Source organism: Myotis nattereri (assembly GCF_964212035.1).
Source record: "Myotis nattereri genome assembly, chromosome: 2".
Classification (NCBI taxonomy): domain Eukaryota; kingdom Metazoa; phylum Chordata; class Mammalia; order Chiroptera; family Vespertilionidae; genus Myotis; species Myotis nattereri.
In genome coordinates this window covers 148,397,273-148,410,153 of record NC_138076.1, presented here as the reverse complement: position 1 = coordinate 148,410,153, position 12,881 = coordinate 148,397,273, and the positions used below count along the sequence as shown (strand labels likewise).

Genomic DNA, 12,881 nt, shown 5'->3' with positions numbered 1-12,881 from the left:
TTCCACATAGTACACCATCAGATTCATCCAGGTTGGCTCAGATCATATCAGAGAACAGAGCCTTCCCTGCCTCCCCAAATCATTTATCATTGCTAAATGGAAATGATACCTTAGCATTGATAATAGACTTATAGGTGGACAACAACAACAACTCCACAACAACAAACAAACCCATCAGTTCAAAAATAACAATTTTGCTAAAGTCACCTGCCATGGGGGAGCTGTGATTTTTCTCCGTTTTGCTATAGAGGTCAAGTATTAATAGCTGGGAAAATCTGATGAGAGCAGAGTGATGCCTCATGTCATGGAAAAACCATGTTCAAGGAGCCCATAAAATCATAGTGGGTCCCTGAGCTGTAATTTGATGACACATTTCAAATAACTACAAAGGTGAACGTCTCTGCCTGCAAGGTAAAGTCTCCTGACACAGTAGCTCAGATTCGGAGCTGCTCTCTCTCAAAAAAGAAGCAAAGTGTACTCTGGGAATTGTCCGCGCCTGCCCTGATTAAAATGCTTCTACAAAAAAGGCCATTTCACCTAATTCTGTCAACTTGTACATCAAGACCTGGAACTTGGTCCCCTCAGTAAGACTTGAAATCTCAGTTTAGAAAACATAGATAGCATTTAGTCCTCTTCATGGCGAAGCTCTAATTTGAACATGGGTAGAGGAATGGGCAAATGTGAACCTCTAAAATTATACCACAACAACCTCTTGTTTAGGGTCAGGACAAGGAGAACTTTATAGAAACACCAACCCTACAGAATAGCTGTAAGAGTTCAAGAGTGTCATTGGGTTTGGCCCCTCCACCCCACAGTGTGAGTGGAAATGAAGACCACTGTGCTGTAAATCTGGAGGCCAGTGTTCAGGATCAGGTTCAAGCTAATGAATGTTGAAGGATGGGCACGCTGAGAAGTCCTTTCTGTTTGTATCTCAGGATGAGGCAGCCTGTGGGACGGGTTTGGTGGGAGACACTGCAGTAAGAGAACCCAGTGGGACTGACTCCTATTTATCCTGCTAAGGGTCATGAGTGGAGAAAAAGAAAGTTAGGAGGTTACTGCTAGATCCACCTCCAAGTGCACCCTGTTGGGACTTAGCCACAAGGCCCAAGATTTCAGCTTGGAGAGAAGCCAGGTCAGTGCTTGGCAAGAGGTGATGGTCACTTTTCACTTTTTTAGGAAGAACTCTACTATTCTCAATTCCTTAAAATATATATATTTGGCATCTGTTCTACATTTCTTGGGTTATACCTACTGTCATTTCTTTCATTAACCACTATTACCTTTTGTCTCATGCCTTCTCATGAATTTTTAGGCAGATTTCAAAACTTTTGCCTCCATTTCCTTAATCCCAGTGTAATTGTTTTGTTTTGTAAATATATTTTTATTAATTTCAGAGAGGTAGGGAGGGAGAGAGAGATAGAACATCAATGACGTGAGAGAATCATTGATGGGCTGCCTCCTGCACACCCCTACTTGGGAATGAGCCTGCAACCTGGGCATGTGCCTTGACCGGGAATCGAACTGTGACCTCCTGGTTCATAGGCCGATGCTCAACCACTGAGTCACCATGTTCAGGCCCAGTGTTATTGTTTTTAATAAGGAACCCTTTAAAGTTTTCTTCTAACCTTTCAAAACTCCAAACTGCCTACATAAAAAGGCAATTATGTCTATGCTACCAATCAAGAGAGAAACAGCTTGTAGAGAAACCGTTAATGAAGGGCTTCTGCATGTTTTCCATGCCTCCCCAACTTTGGACATCCCTCTAAAAGTGTTTTATAAGGATATGATCATAAAAATAAGAGAAGCCTAAAAGTTTTATCATCTGTATCATTGAGGAAGAAGTAGAACATAGTGGTCATGTCCAGATTTTGTAGCCAGACTGCCCAGATTTGAATCTCTAACTCTATCTTTATTCCTTTGCGACACCAGACGTGTTATTCAATCTCTCCATGTCTCTGTTAGCTAACCTGCAAGAAGGACGTAAAAATAGTACTTGCCTCAAGGGGTGTTGTGAAAAGTGTATGAGATAATGCATTAGCCCTGTGGTTGGCAGGTGGTAGGTTACTGGTCAATACGTTAGCTTTTAATATTTTTCTTTCTCTTCCCACTGCATGGGCAGCATCATGGTGGAGGAGCACAGACATGTGCCCTCCCACGTCCACCACACACACAGTGAAATGGGCTCAGTCATTACCGAGACAGCTTGAACAATAGAGAGCCCTCCCCCGCCAAATCCCTTGAGAACAGTTTTTGGCTTGACTTTTCTGGATTATTGCCTCATGTCTCCCTCTCAGTTTGGCTTCTTTTCTATATCAATGTTTGCCATCACCTTGGTCTCTTATGCTGGGTTACCACTGGGCCTTTAGAATGGGAACACACCCATGGAAGAAAACCTAAGACTGATGGTGGGCTTCTAGACTGGCAATGAAATGGTTATCCACCTTGAGTGTTTTGAATCTGTTGCACAAGTTGAATTTTACTTGACTTAGAATCTGAAAAACATCCTGAAAGACAAGCATGAAACTTGCTAAGACAGATAACACTGTGACACTATAATATCCCTACTTGCTAAAGACATTGATTCATCATCTGTACTGATTGCCCACAGAATATGTGCTCCCCTCACCCCCAGACATTGCTTGCCTAGTAGCACAGCCTCTGGAACCAGGCTGCTTGGGTTCAAATTCTACTTGTCACTCTCACACCCTCCCGTGACTTATTATTAGGTTACTTGGGCAGTGACTTAAACTCTGAGCATTAATTTCCTCTCTGTAAGGAAGGGATAATAATGAATAATAATAATATGAGGGTGAGATGGGATAATGCATGTAAAGGGTCAACAATCTTATCTCATTGTTATTTTTAGTGACGTTCCTTGGAGTTAAGTTAGGATTGACTCCTTAATGGTTCTTTGTTATCTATATTAACCCCATACGGCGAGGCAGAGAAAATGAGTCATGGTTGATAGACTGTGTTCAGTAGTGCTGGGTCATAGGTTCCATTAGAATAAATAGTATTTATCGAAAGGAGGCAATGTGGCACATGTATAACAGCTGGAAAGATTGGGGGAAAGGTGAAGAGATTAAGAAGCGCAAATTGGTAGCTACAGAATAGTCACAGAGATATCAAATACAGCATAGGGAATAGAGTCAATGACATTGTAATAACTCTGTATGAGGCCGGGTGGATACTTGAAATAGCAGGGGAACACTTTGTAAAGCACATGATGTCTAACCACTGTGCCGTACACCTGACACTAATACCGAACCATATTGGAATGTAAACTGTATCTGAAAAAAAATGACCGAGGAAACCTGGAGTCAACACTCAGGTCTGCTGTCACTCGTGTTGTAACCTTCGGCAAGTTCAGCGATGCTGTTGGTGCTTCGCCCAGGTCACCCTTCCCGGGCTGGTGCCCACCCGTCCCCTCCCCTGAGGCTGGGAGCACTGGCTGTGAATGGCACACAGCGGCCACCTCTCTGGAGAGCCACCCTCCGCTGATGGAGTGGCCTAGTCCAGAGACCCTAGGAAGTTATGCCTCCGCCTTCCCCAGGATGGCCTGAAGCCAACGGCTGACTGGCATGGGGTCCAGAGGCCCAGTCTGTTTGCCTTAAGGTGGAACACCTGTTCATGAGGCGCCACTCATGCTCCACGCTCCCTGTGTGACCAGGGTGGGGCCCGACATCAGAGGAAACCACGTCTTTACTCGGCTGCTCCTCTGTCTGCTTCCCCGACTTTCCCTTGGGCTTCTCCTGAGAGCATCCTCTCCATCAATCACTTGGACGAGAATCCTGGTCTCAGGCTCTGCTGTCAGGGAACCTCTCCTAAGGCCCACGAGGGAAGCGTCTGGGTCTCAGCTTCACTTGATAGAAAATGAGAGACTTGGATCCATTTTCACTGATGGGTTTGTTGCACGAATACAGATGGTAATTTCTGATTAATTTTGCGTACTTCGTACCCATATCCTTTCCCTTTCTAAATCTTCTAAAGGGAGGTCAGTATCCTCTAAGTTCAACCTTTTGAACACTGACATGCTTTTCTGCTAGGGAGAGCAGGGCCAGAAGTCAGGACATTCCACCTGGCCCGGAGGAAATGTTAGTGAACAAAGGCTTTGAGTTTAGGTGTAGGATACGCAACATTTTCTCCGAGACTGAGTTTCGTCGCTTCCACCACTGCAGACATCTTTCTAGCTCTGAGAGGAATCTCCCAGGCTCAGCCAGGTGGTAACCCTCAAGGAAACCTTTAACACCACATGCCTTAGTGCCGTATATCGTTTGCACAGAATTTGTGGACAGGTAACAAAATAAACCATGTTACAGTACAGCTTAAGAAGCTAGAGCATATTTATTTCTTAGGCAGTGGTCGCCTGGCTTAACTGTCACAAGAGCTGTGCCAGGCATTCCTGGCCTAGGAATGGGAGCAGAGAACAAAACCAAAAAGAATACTAGATTCCTCTTCCCTGCTGAAAGGCACCACTCCGTTTTCTTTTGAGTGTTGGTTTAATGGGATGCTTTTTAAAAAGGTAAGACAGATATTATCATACTTATTTTGATAATTAGCAAAGGACTCAATTAACATGTTGAGTCACTTATTTAGTAAACGTCAGAAGTTATATTAGCACAGAGACTCAGCTCTGTAGTTTATCATTAGGCTATTTTTTCTTGTGGAAGGATCTTTACATTTATTTTTTTATTGATTTCAGAGAGAAGGTGAGAGGGAGAAAGAGATAGAAACATCAATGATGAGAGAGGATCATCAATTGGCTGCCTCTTGCATGCCCCCTACTGGGGATGGAGCATGTGCCCTTACTGGGAATCAAACTGTGACCTCCTGCCTCAAAGGCGGACACTCACCCATTGATCCATGCTGGCTGGGCTTGTGGAAGTTGCGTTAGAAATAGATGAGATCCCAAGATGTAAAGAAACATTAATTAATTAAGTAATCCGCTCTGTAATGTTTTTCAAGTGTTTGCTATGTACCACGATTACAGGAATCATGGGAGGCACCCAAGTATCTCGAGATTCTCACAAGCTGGTGAAGGGACAGGTCACACCATTCAAAAATCAGTGTCAGTCCCTTTGTGAATTATTCTTTAACTAAAACCACTGCTGGAGGGGTGGCATATGTGAGGATACAGAGGTGTTAAAATCGCTGTGGGCACAGTAGGCGTCGTGATGGCTGAAGGTAAGTTTCATGTTGGGATCTGGAGACTAGAGATAGAAGGAGAAGGAAGAGGGACCCGGTGAACAAAGTTGCAACTTTCTATAGGAACACAGCACACTGGGGGGAGGAGAGCAGATGGAAGGGGAGGTTTATTTTGGTGGGATAGTGGCAAGTAGGTTTGGAGAGAATGATGAGGGCCAAATGGTATAGGACTTTGAAGGCCCAGCAAAGTGGTTTGTGCCTTATCCTGTAGGCCAAGGGAAGCTATGAGGTTTTTTATAGAGCAACGTAACAATGCAAGTACTGTCATAGCAAGATAACTCAGGGGGAGAAGAGAATTAGATCAGGCAGATGAGATAAAAGAAAATAATGTATGTGAAATATAAAACACATATTCATCCTGATATCATTTTTACAATCATAAGGCAAAATGATTCAAATATGAAATAGTGGGATCTTGGTCCAGGGTAATGGTTACAAAAAGAGACAATAAGGAGAACATCTGAGGAGCAAGGATCAATGTGATTTGGTGACTAGTTGGAACTAGGGAGAAAAAAGAGGAAGCTACTACATCTCTCACCTTATGCTTCTTTAATCTTCATAATTTTCAGGTTATATACTTTGTACTAGTTAAGCATAGGCATTTGACTTTATATATTTTAAAATTTATGTTTTAACTTAAAATTATATTTTATTATTAATAACTAGTGCCCCAGTGCATGGATTCGTGAACATTGAAAAGAAATTAATTAGAAGCTGGCCAGTGGGGTAGGACAGGGTGAGATGGGCCAGACATGCCCTGGGGGCAACCTCCCATGGTTCCCTTCCCAGCCGGTTGCACCTGGGGCAGCGCCATGGCTCAAAGGGCATCTGCAGAGTGAGCAGGGTCCCTCCAGCAAGTGGGATCCCTCAGCCTGGTCTGTGGGGATAAGGCCGAAACCAGCTCTCCAACATCTCCTGAGGGGTCCTGGATTGCGAGAGGGCAGTTCTCAGGTGATGCACCCTGGAATTGGGCTCCCTTCTCTCTGGTTCTGGGGTGCATCACCTGAGAACTGCCGCTGCCAAGTCACTGCATCTCAGCAGCTCCTGTGTTGAGCGTCTGTCCGGGTGGTCAGTGCGCATCATAGCTACCAGTTGGACGGTAGGAAGGTCGCTTAACCTTTTATATGTATAGACTAGAGGCCCGGTGCACAAAATTTGTGCACTGGCAGGGGGCAGGGGTGTCCCTCAGCCCCACTTGTGCCCTCTCACAGTCTGGGACCCCTCGGGAGATAACGACCTGCTGGCAGAGGGCAGGCCCAATCCCTAGGTGCAGCCCCTGGTCAGTCTCAGAGCAGGGATGATTGGGGAGTTGGGGCGCTGCCCCCTGTCATGCACAGAGCAGGGTGGATTGGGAGGTTGTGATGCCACCCCAGTCCTGCTCAGGGTAGGGCTGATTGGGGGGTTGGGGCGCCACCTCCTGTCACACTCAAGGCAGGGTCCATGGGGAGGTTGCGGCGCCACCCCCTGTCACGCACAGAGTAGGGCTGATCAGGGCATTTGGGCGCTGCCCCCTTTCATGCACAGAGCAGGGCCCATCAGGGGGATTGAGGCTCCGTACCCTGTCACACACAGAGCAGGGCCGATCAGGGGGTTGGGAGCTCCCCCGTGTCATGCACAGAGCAGGGCCAATCAGGGGGTTGGGGCACCACCCCCTGTCACCCACAGAGCAGGGCCGATCAGAGGTTTGGGGCACCTTCTCCTGTCACGAACAGAGCAGGGAAGATAGGGAGATTGTGGCGCTGCCCCCTGTCACACACATAGCCGCAGGGCAATCAGGGGGTTTGGGCGCTGGCCCTGTCACACTGCTCCAGGGGCCAGGAGGCCTCGCAGCTCCGCTGATCCTGGTGCTGGGAGGCTCCGCTGATCCCAGTGCTGGTAGGCCTCGCAGCTCCGCTGATCCTGGTGCTGGGAGGCATATTACCCTTTTACTGTATAGGATAGAGGCCTGGTGCACGAGTGGGGGCCAGCTGGTTTGCCCTGAAGGGTGTCCTGGATCAGGGTGGGGGTCCCGCTGGGGTGCCTGGCCAGTGTGGATGAGGGTATAATGGCTGTTTGCAGCTGGTCACACCCCCTTCAGGGTGGGGGTCCCGCTGGGGTGCCTGGCCAGCCTTGATGAGGGGATAATGGCTGTTTGCAGCTGGTCACACCCCCTTCAGGGTAGGGGTCCCCACTGGGGTGCCAGGCCAGTCTGGGTGAGGGGCTGAGGGCCGTTTTCAGGCTGGCGGGTGACTGAAGCTCCCAATCTCTTCTTTTTTTCTTTTATTCTGGGATTTATTTACCTTCCATGGCTGTCACTGGAGCTGAGAGCTGGCTTTAGCTCTGAGACTCGGCTCCAGCTTGAGGCCTTGGCTGCTGAAAGCAGGAATCTAGGGTTTGTTTGGGTTCTATAATTGCAACATTGTTTCTGTCCTGCTCGCTCCAGCTCTGATGGCTGAAAGCAGGTTTCTGGGTTTTGTTTAGCTTCTATAATTCCAACATTGTATCTTAGACTGCAGCTCAGAGGCCAGCAGCGGCAGGTGGGGAACCTTGGCTTCCTCCATCACTGTAGCAAGCAAGCCTCCTGTTTGCTTCAGCTGCCTGGCTGCCGGCCGCCATCTTGCTTGGCAGTTAATTTGCATATCGCCCTGATTAGTCATTGGGAAGTGTGTCTGAGGTACGGTTAATTACCATGTTTGTCTATTATTAGATAGGATGTTAGAATAATGGATTCTTCTCATCAGGGATGAGAGATTTATATGGCATGACCCAAAAGATTTTGAGACAAATGACTCATAATGTAAACTTTATGGCCTCAGGATGATTTTAATGAAGCCAGAACAGAGGATTAATATTTTACTCCATGATAGGAAGATGGGGGACTGTAAAACACAAAGCCATTTTAAAGGTTCATAAGCATAAATTAATTTTTAAGGCTTTAAACTCTCAGAAAAGTTTTCTGTCTCCATAGAACACTGTATAGCCTTCATATTTTATCATTCTTAAAACTCATTACTACACTATCTTGGCAGGGAATTATGGTAGAAAAATAGGGTGAGAGTAGATGAGGAAGAGATGATAAAATAAGCAAATTGTTTCCCTACCACAAGTGAAAGGTGACCTGAGAATTATTCATTATAACATTCATTCATTCAGTCAGTCATTCATTCATTCATTCCTTAAAGCATTTACTTCCAGGAGCTCTGGCCTCAGGAATTATATTCTATACTAGAGTGGAAGAAAGACAAACTATGAACAAAAACTTTAAACAAGAACATGGGAGAAAAAAAATTATTTTACTCCAAAAGGGAATTAAAACTGCTTGTTTTCTTTAAAACTTTACATCAATTCCAAATGCTCTGGCCATAGAATAATACATACTGGATGGCCCAAGCTGTACATTTTGTAACCTACACAAGAGAAATGAATGAATGAGCTTTCCTCGCCTCTGCTCCAGGGGTTGTGGCTGCTGGAATCACCATGTAAACATTCCTAGTGTGTCACTGGTAGGAAGCCAGCAAGTAATACCCTACAACTATATTAAAACTAAGCTCTAAGAAAAGTCTACCCAGTTACAAAGGCTGAATTATATTGACAGTATAGGTCAAGTTTTTACTTTTAAATTATATCTTAATTCAGAGAACATGGAACAACAAAAGCCCATGGCTAATGAAAATGTAACAATTGAGTGCCAGGCCTCCTAGGAGTGCCATGGTTCTTCCTCTCGAACCTAACTTCCTCTGGCTGCTGGCACCATCTTTGCTCCAGCCGGAGCCACCTTTCTGCCTTCCCATGCTGCCCCAAGGCCCGGAGCAGCTGGAGTGGTGCAGAACTCCAGCGTTGTTGCCATGGCAATGATGCAAGCATCCCGACCAGCCCCTGGCAGCTCAGCATCTGTGTATGCAAATTAGCCCACCATCTTTGTTGGGTTAATTTGCATACTCACTCCTGATTGGCCGGTGGGCGTCATGAAGGTATGGTCAATTTGCATCTTTCTCTTTTATTAGTGACAAAGAGACAGTTAAATCATGTATGTGCCTTCAAGAAGCTTAGAGTATAAGGAGTAGGACATTACTAAATGAAAACTTTACCTACACCTGAGAAGCCTTAAACACTGTATGCACATAGGGCTATGGGACTAGAGCAGAGGGGAACAGAGGAGAGAGCTGAGTTGGTATCAGTAAGGTGGGCTAGAGAAAGATGGGAAGGAGCTAGAGGAAGCTTGGAATGGCTTTAGAAAGTGATGCTTGAATTTCCCTCTGCATTTTCCTTTCCTATTCCTCACTCCATGCCTCACCTTTACACCTCTTCTCTCCTCACTGGGTAATCCAACCACAACCACTTCTTCTCTTACTGCCTTTGACATGAATGCTTCCTGAAGAAGTACCCCCAGCTCAATCTACTTCTTTGATGAAACTCTGAAGTTGTGGAGAGTAAAGAGTCTGCAGGGGAGCCTAAAGGTAGCCAACCAAGTACCAAAAAGTAATGTCTTGGAGGCCAAAGGAAGAAACAGCTTAAAACAGAAGTAGGCATGAGCACTAGGTGTGAAAATGAAATGTGCTTTGTGGTTAGTCTATTGGCAAACTTGGCAAACCTGTGAGAGAAATAGTGATCATGGAAGTTTGGAGACTAATAAGGCAACAAATACACTCTGCTCATTTAAGACCCATTTAAAGAAGGGGGGGAGATAAGAACCAGAGGAGGAATTGGGTTAAGGGAGCTCCTTTGATACAAAAGAGAACCTGTTTCTATGCTGGGGGATAGCTTTAGCAGCGAGGGTACAGTTGAAAATGGAGAAGGAAATTGATGGAGTCAGTTATGACAATTGGGAGGGAATGACCTAGAGCCTCTGTAGACAGAAGCACTCGCTCTCTCCTGCTTGAGGTGGGAAGGAAATGGGAGGCAACGGGTGGGGATGCAGGGGAGTGTGAAGACCAGGGGCAGAAAATCCATTTAGTTACTGACTACACACTTGCTCTGCTTAAGTCTCCTACATAGACCACAGAGATGAGTAAGAGACCATGCTGGTACTCTCCTTTATTTAACATTCACTTCATTTAAATGAATAAACTGGTATTTAAACTTCTGCTCCTTGAAAACCCAACATGTCCAGCAGTGGCTGACAAAGGGCAGGATGCTGGGAAGAAGTACTCCCTAGAGCATTTAATCACTGACCTTGCTTAGAATTGGTGCTACATGATGACAATAAAAATTAGTCTGACTTTTAGTCAGTTTTATAATCATCTTTAAATCATCTCTAGAAAATGACCCCCTTATGGCCTGCATCTGAGCAGATCTTTTCTGCCCGCTTGCCCTTGGTACGCCACTGATGCTCAGATGCCTGCTTCAAGGTTTCTCTTTGGGAAAAAACAAACACATAAATGCTTAAAGTTAACTTTGGTAACAAGCGTGAAAGAACATGAGGAAGTGAAGAAGTCAGGTTTAACCCCTTCATGTTATAGAAGAAGAAAGTGAGGCCCAGATAAGTGAATGGCTCATGAAGCCACTCCATCTAGAAATGGCAGAGCTGAGTCCCAACCCCAGTTCTCTCGACTCCTGGTTAGCTTCAGGAAAAAGCCCCATCCTGTCTGTCTTTCCATACTGCGACCTAGATGGCAAGTTAGTGGTATTCAAGCAAGGAATGGTACCCAGATGCATAAGGAATCCATCAATTATTTGGGGAGAGGTAGTAGAAAGAATGACTTGATTGCTCTCCATTTTCCCTCCATTATGAAGTCAAAGTGTTTGCCTTTTAAGAACTTCGAAGCTCACTGTAACCAATCTCTTTCTTTTCAATTAAATTTTTTAAAATATATATTTTATTGATTTTTTACAGAGAGGAAGGGAGAGGGACAAAGAGCTAGAAACATCGATCAGCTGCCTCCTGCACACTCCCTACCGGGGATGTGTCCGCAACCAAGGTACATGCCCTTGACCGGAATCGAACCTGGGACCCTTCAGTCTGCAGGCTGATGCTCTATCCACTGAGCCAAACTGGTTAGGGCTTCAATTAATTTATTGTTGGTTGTTTGGTGTGTGTGTGTGCGTGTGTGTGTTTAATCCTCACTCGAGGATATTTTTCCATTGATTTTTTTTAGAGAAAGTGGAAGAGGGAAAGACAGAGAGAAATATTGATGTGTGAGAAACACATCGATTGGTTGCCTCCTGCACAAGCCCTGACCAGGGCCCAGTCTGGGGAGGAGCCTGCAACTGAGGTACATGCCCTTAACCGGAATAGAAGCCAGGACCCTTTGGTCTTCCTGGTGTCCATTTGGTGATGAGAGATGGTACCTAATATGCCAATCATCTCTAGTTCTATCCTTTTTAGTTGGTGAGTACTCTAAAAAAATCAACATGTGGAGGATACAGAAAAAGCTCTTACCTCTCTTGAAGTCCGATGGGTTTCATTTTGAAAGGAGAAGGGCAGACAGAGGTGGTAGCTTTGATCTCAGGAGCGTGTCGACCTTGAGGGTCCACGACCACACTCAGGACCTTCGGCGCCTGCTCAGGCTGGACCATGCTGTTGGCTGTCTTTGCCTCAGACTGTGCTGGCTGTAAAGCGAGGGGTGATAGGTGGATCTCCTGATTTTTCTCTTTATCTTGTCTCAAAGAAAGCTGAAACTTTTCTTTTAATCTGTAAAGAATCTAGAGAAGGAGATATAAAGGGCTCCTGTCACATTTTTCACACTCAACAACCAAGTATGATCTCTTTCACCCCAACCTAGAAGACAACCCAAAGTAAAGGTTTAATGGTCATACAAGTAAGCAAGGACTTCTAGGACGGTTTCTCAGTTTTCTGGTATTGAGATTTTTCTCAAAAGAATACTAGTATATTTGGTATTTCTAGTTATAGTGCACAAACATGTTAAATATATCTGCACATGATTGTATTCCCCAAATAGTATTAAAAGTAAATTTGGCTAATGGTATTAAAGTGTCAGATAGCAGTTTGATCATAGGTAAGCTTTTAATTAAAAATGGAAGGTTTATAGAAGGCATAAGCGTGAAGTATGGGTTTTTGACATTTACAGAAACAGAGATCTGCATCCAATACAACATGTAAGAAGGAAGTCTTGCAAAATATTAATGAAAGTATAGCTATGCTATAATCCATAATTTCCTACGTTGGTAAATATCTGCATCAGTCATATGTTAGCTTGAGGATCTTGAAATAATTAAATTTAGGGCCCCTATCAAAGAATAATTTGGAGAACCAGTAGATTTTTTTCTTACCCTTTGCCCCATTTAATTTTTAAGGTATGTTGAAAAAAATATTCCATTCTTCCATCCTCGGAGCTCTTTCTGGAACAGCTAATAGAATTCAGAAGTGGCAGAATCTTTACTCCTAAACTTATGAAGAACTGGGCTGATTTTGCTGAGACACTTCAATGGACCAGATTGTGAGGTGAGCAAAGTTTGTCTTTCCTATCCTCAGGCTTCCCTTTTTCTAGGTCCTTTTTTCTCTCTTTTTAAAAAATTTACTTATTTATTTTTATTTAAATTAAATTCTTTTCTTCGTTTTACTGAGCTATAATTGACATACAACATCGTATAAGTTTAAGGTGTACAAAATAACAACTTGATACTATTCCTCTTGTCTTGATGCTGACTCCTCCACTCCAGTTCCTGCTGAAACTAGATGTCCTTGTGCTTTTTCAAGTCTGTTCAAGGAAGTGACTTGATTAGTTAATTCACACGAA

At 44.6% G+C, this 12,881-nt stretch overlaps 1 protein-coding gene across 1 annotated transcript in view; it reads right to left on the bottom strand.

Annotated features, from left to right (window-relative positions):
* The window catches only part of PTPRR (protein tyrosine phosphatase receptor type R), a 274,528-nt gene that overhangs the window by 89,315 nt on the left and 172,332 nt on the right, over nt 1–12,881 (bottom strand). The window contains exon 5 of the mRNA XM_081083294.1: nt 11,564–11,826. Within this exon, the coding sequence (XP_080939420.1) occupies nt 11,564–11,826 (263 nt within the window). The remainder of the gene's footprint in view (nt 1–11,563; nt 11,827–12,881) is intronic.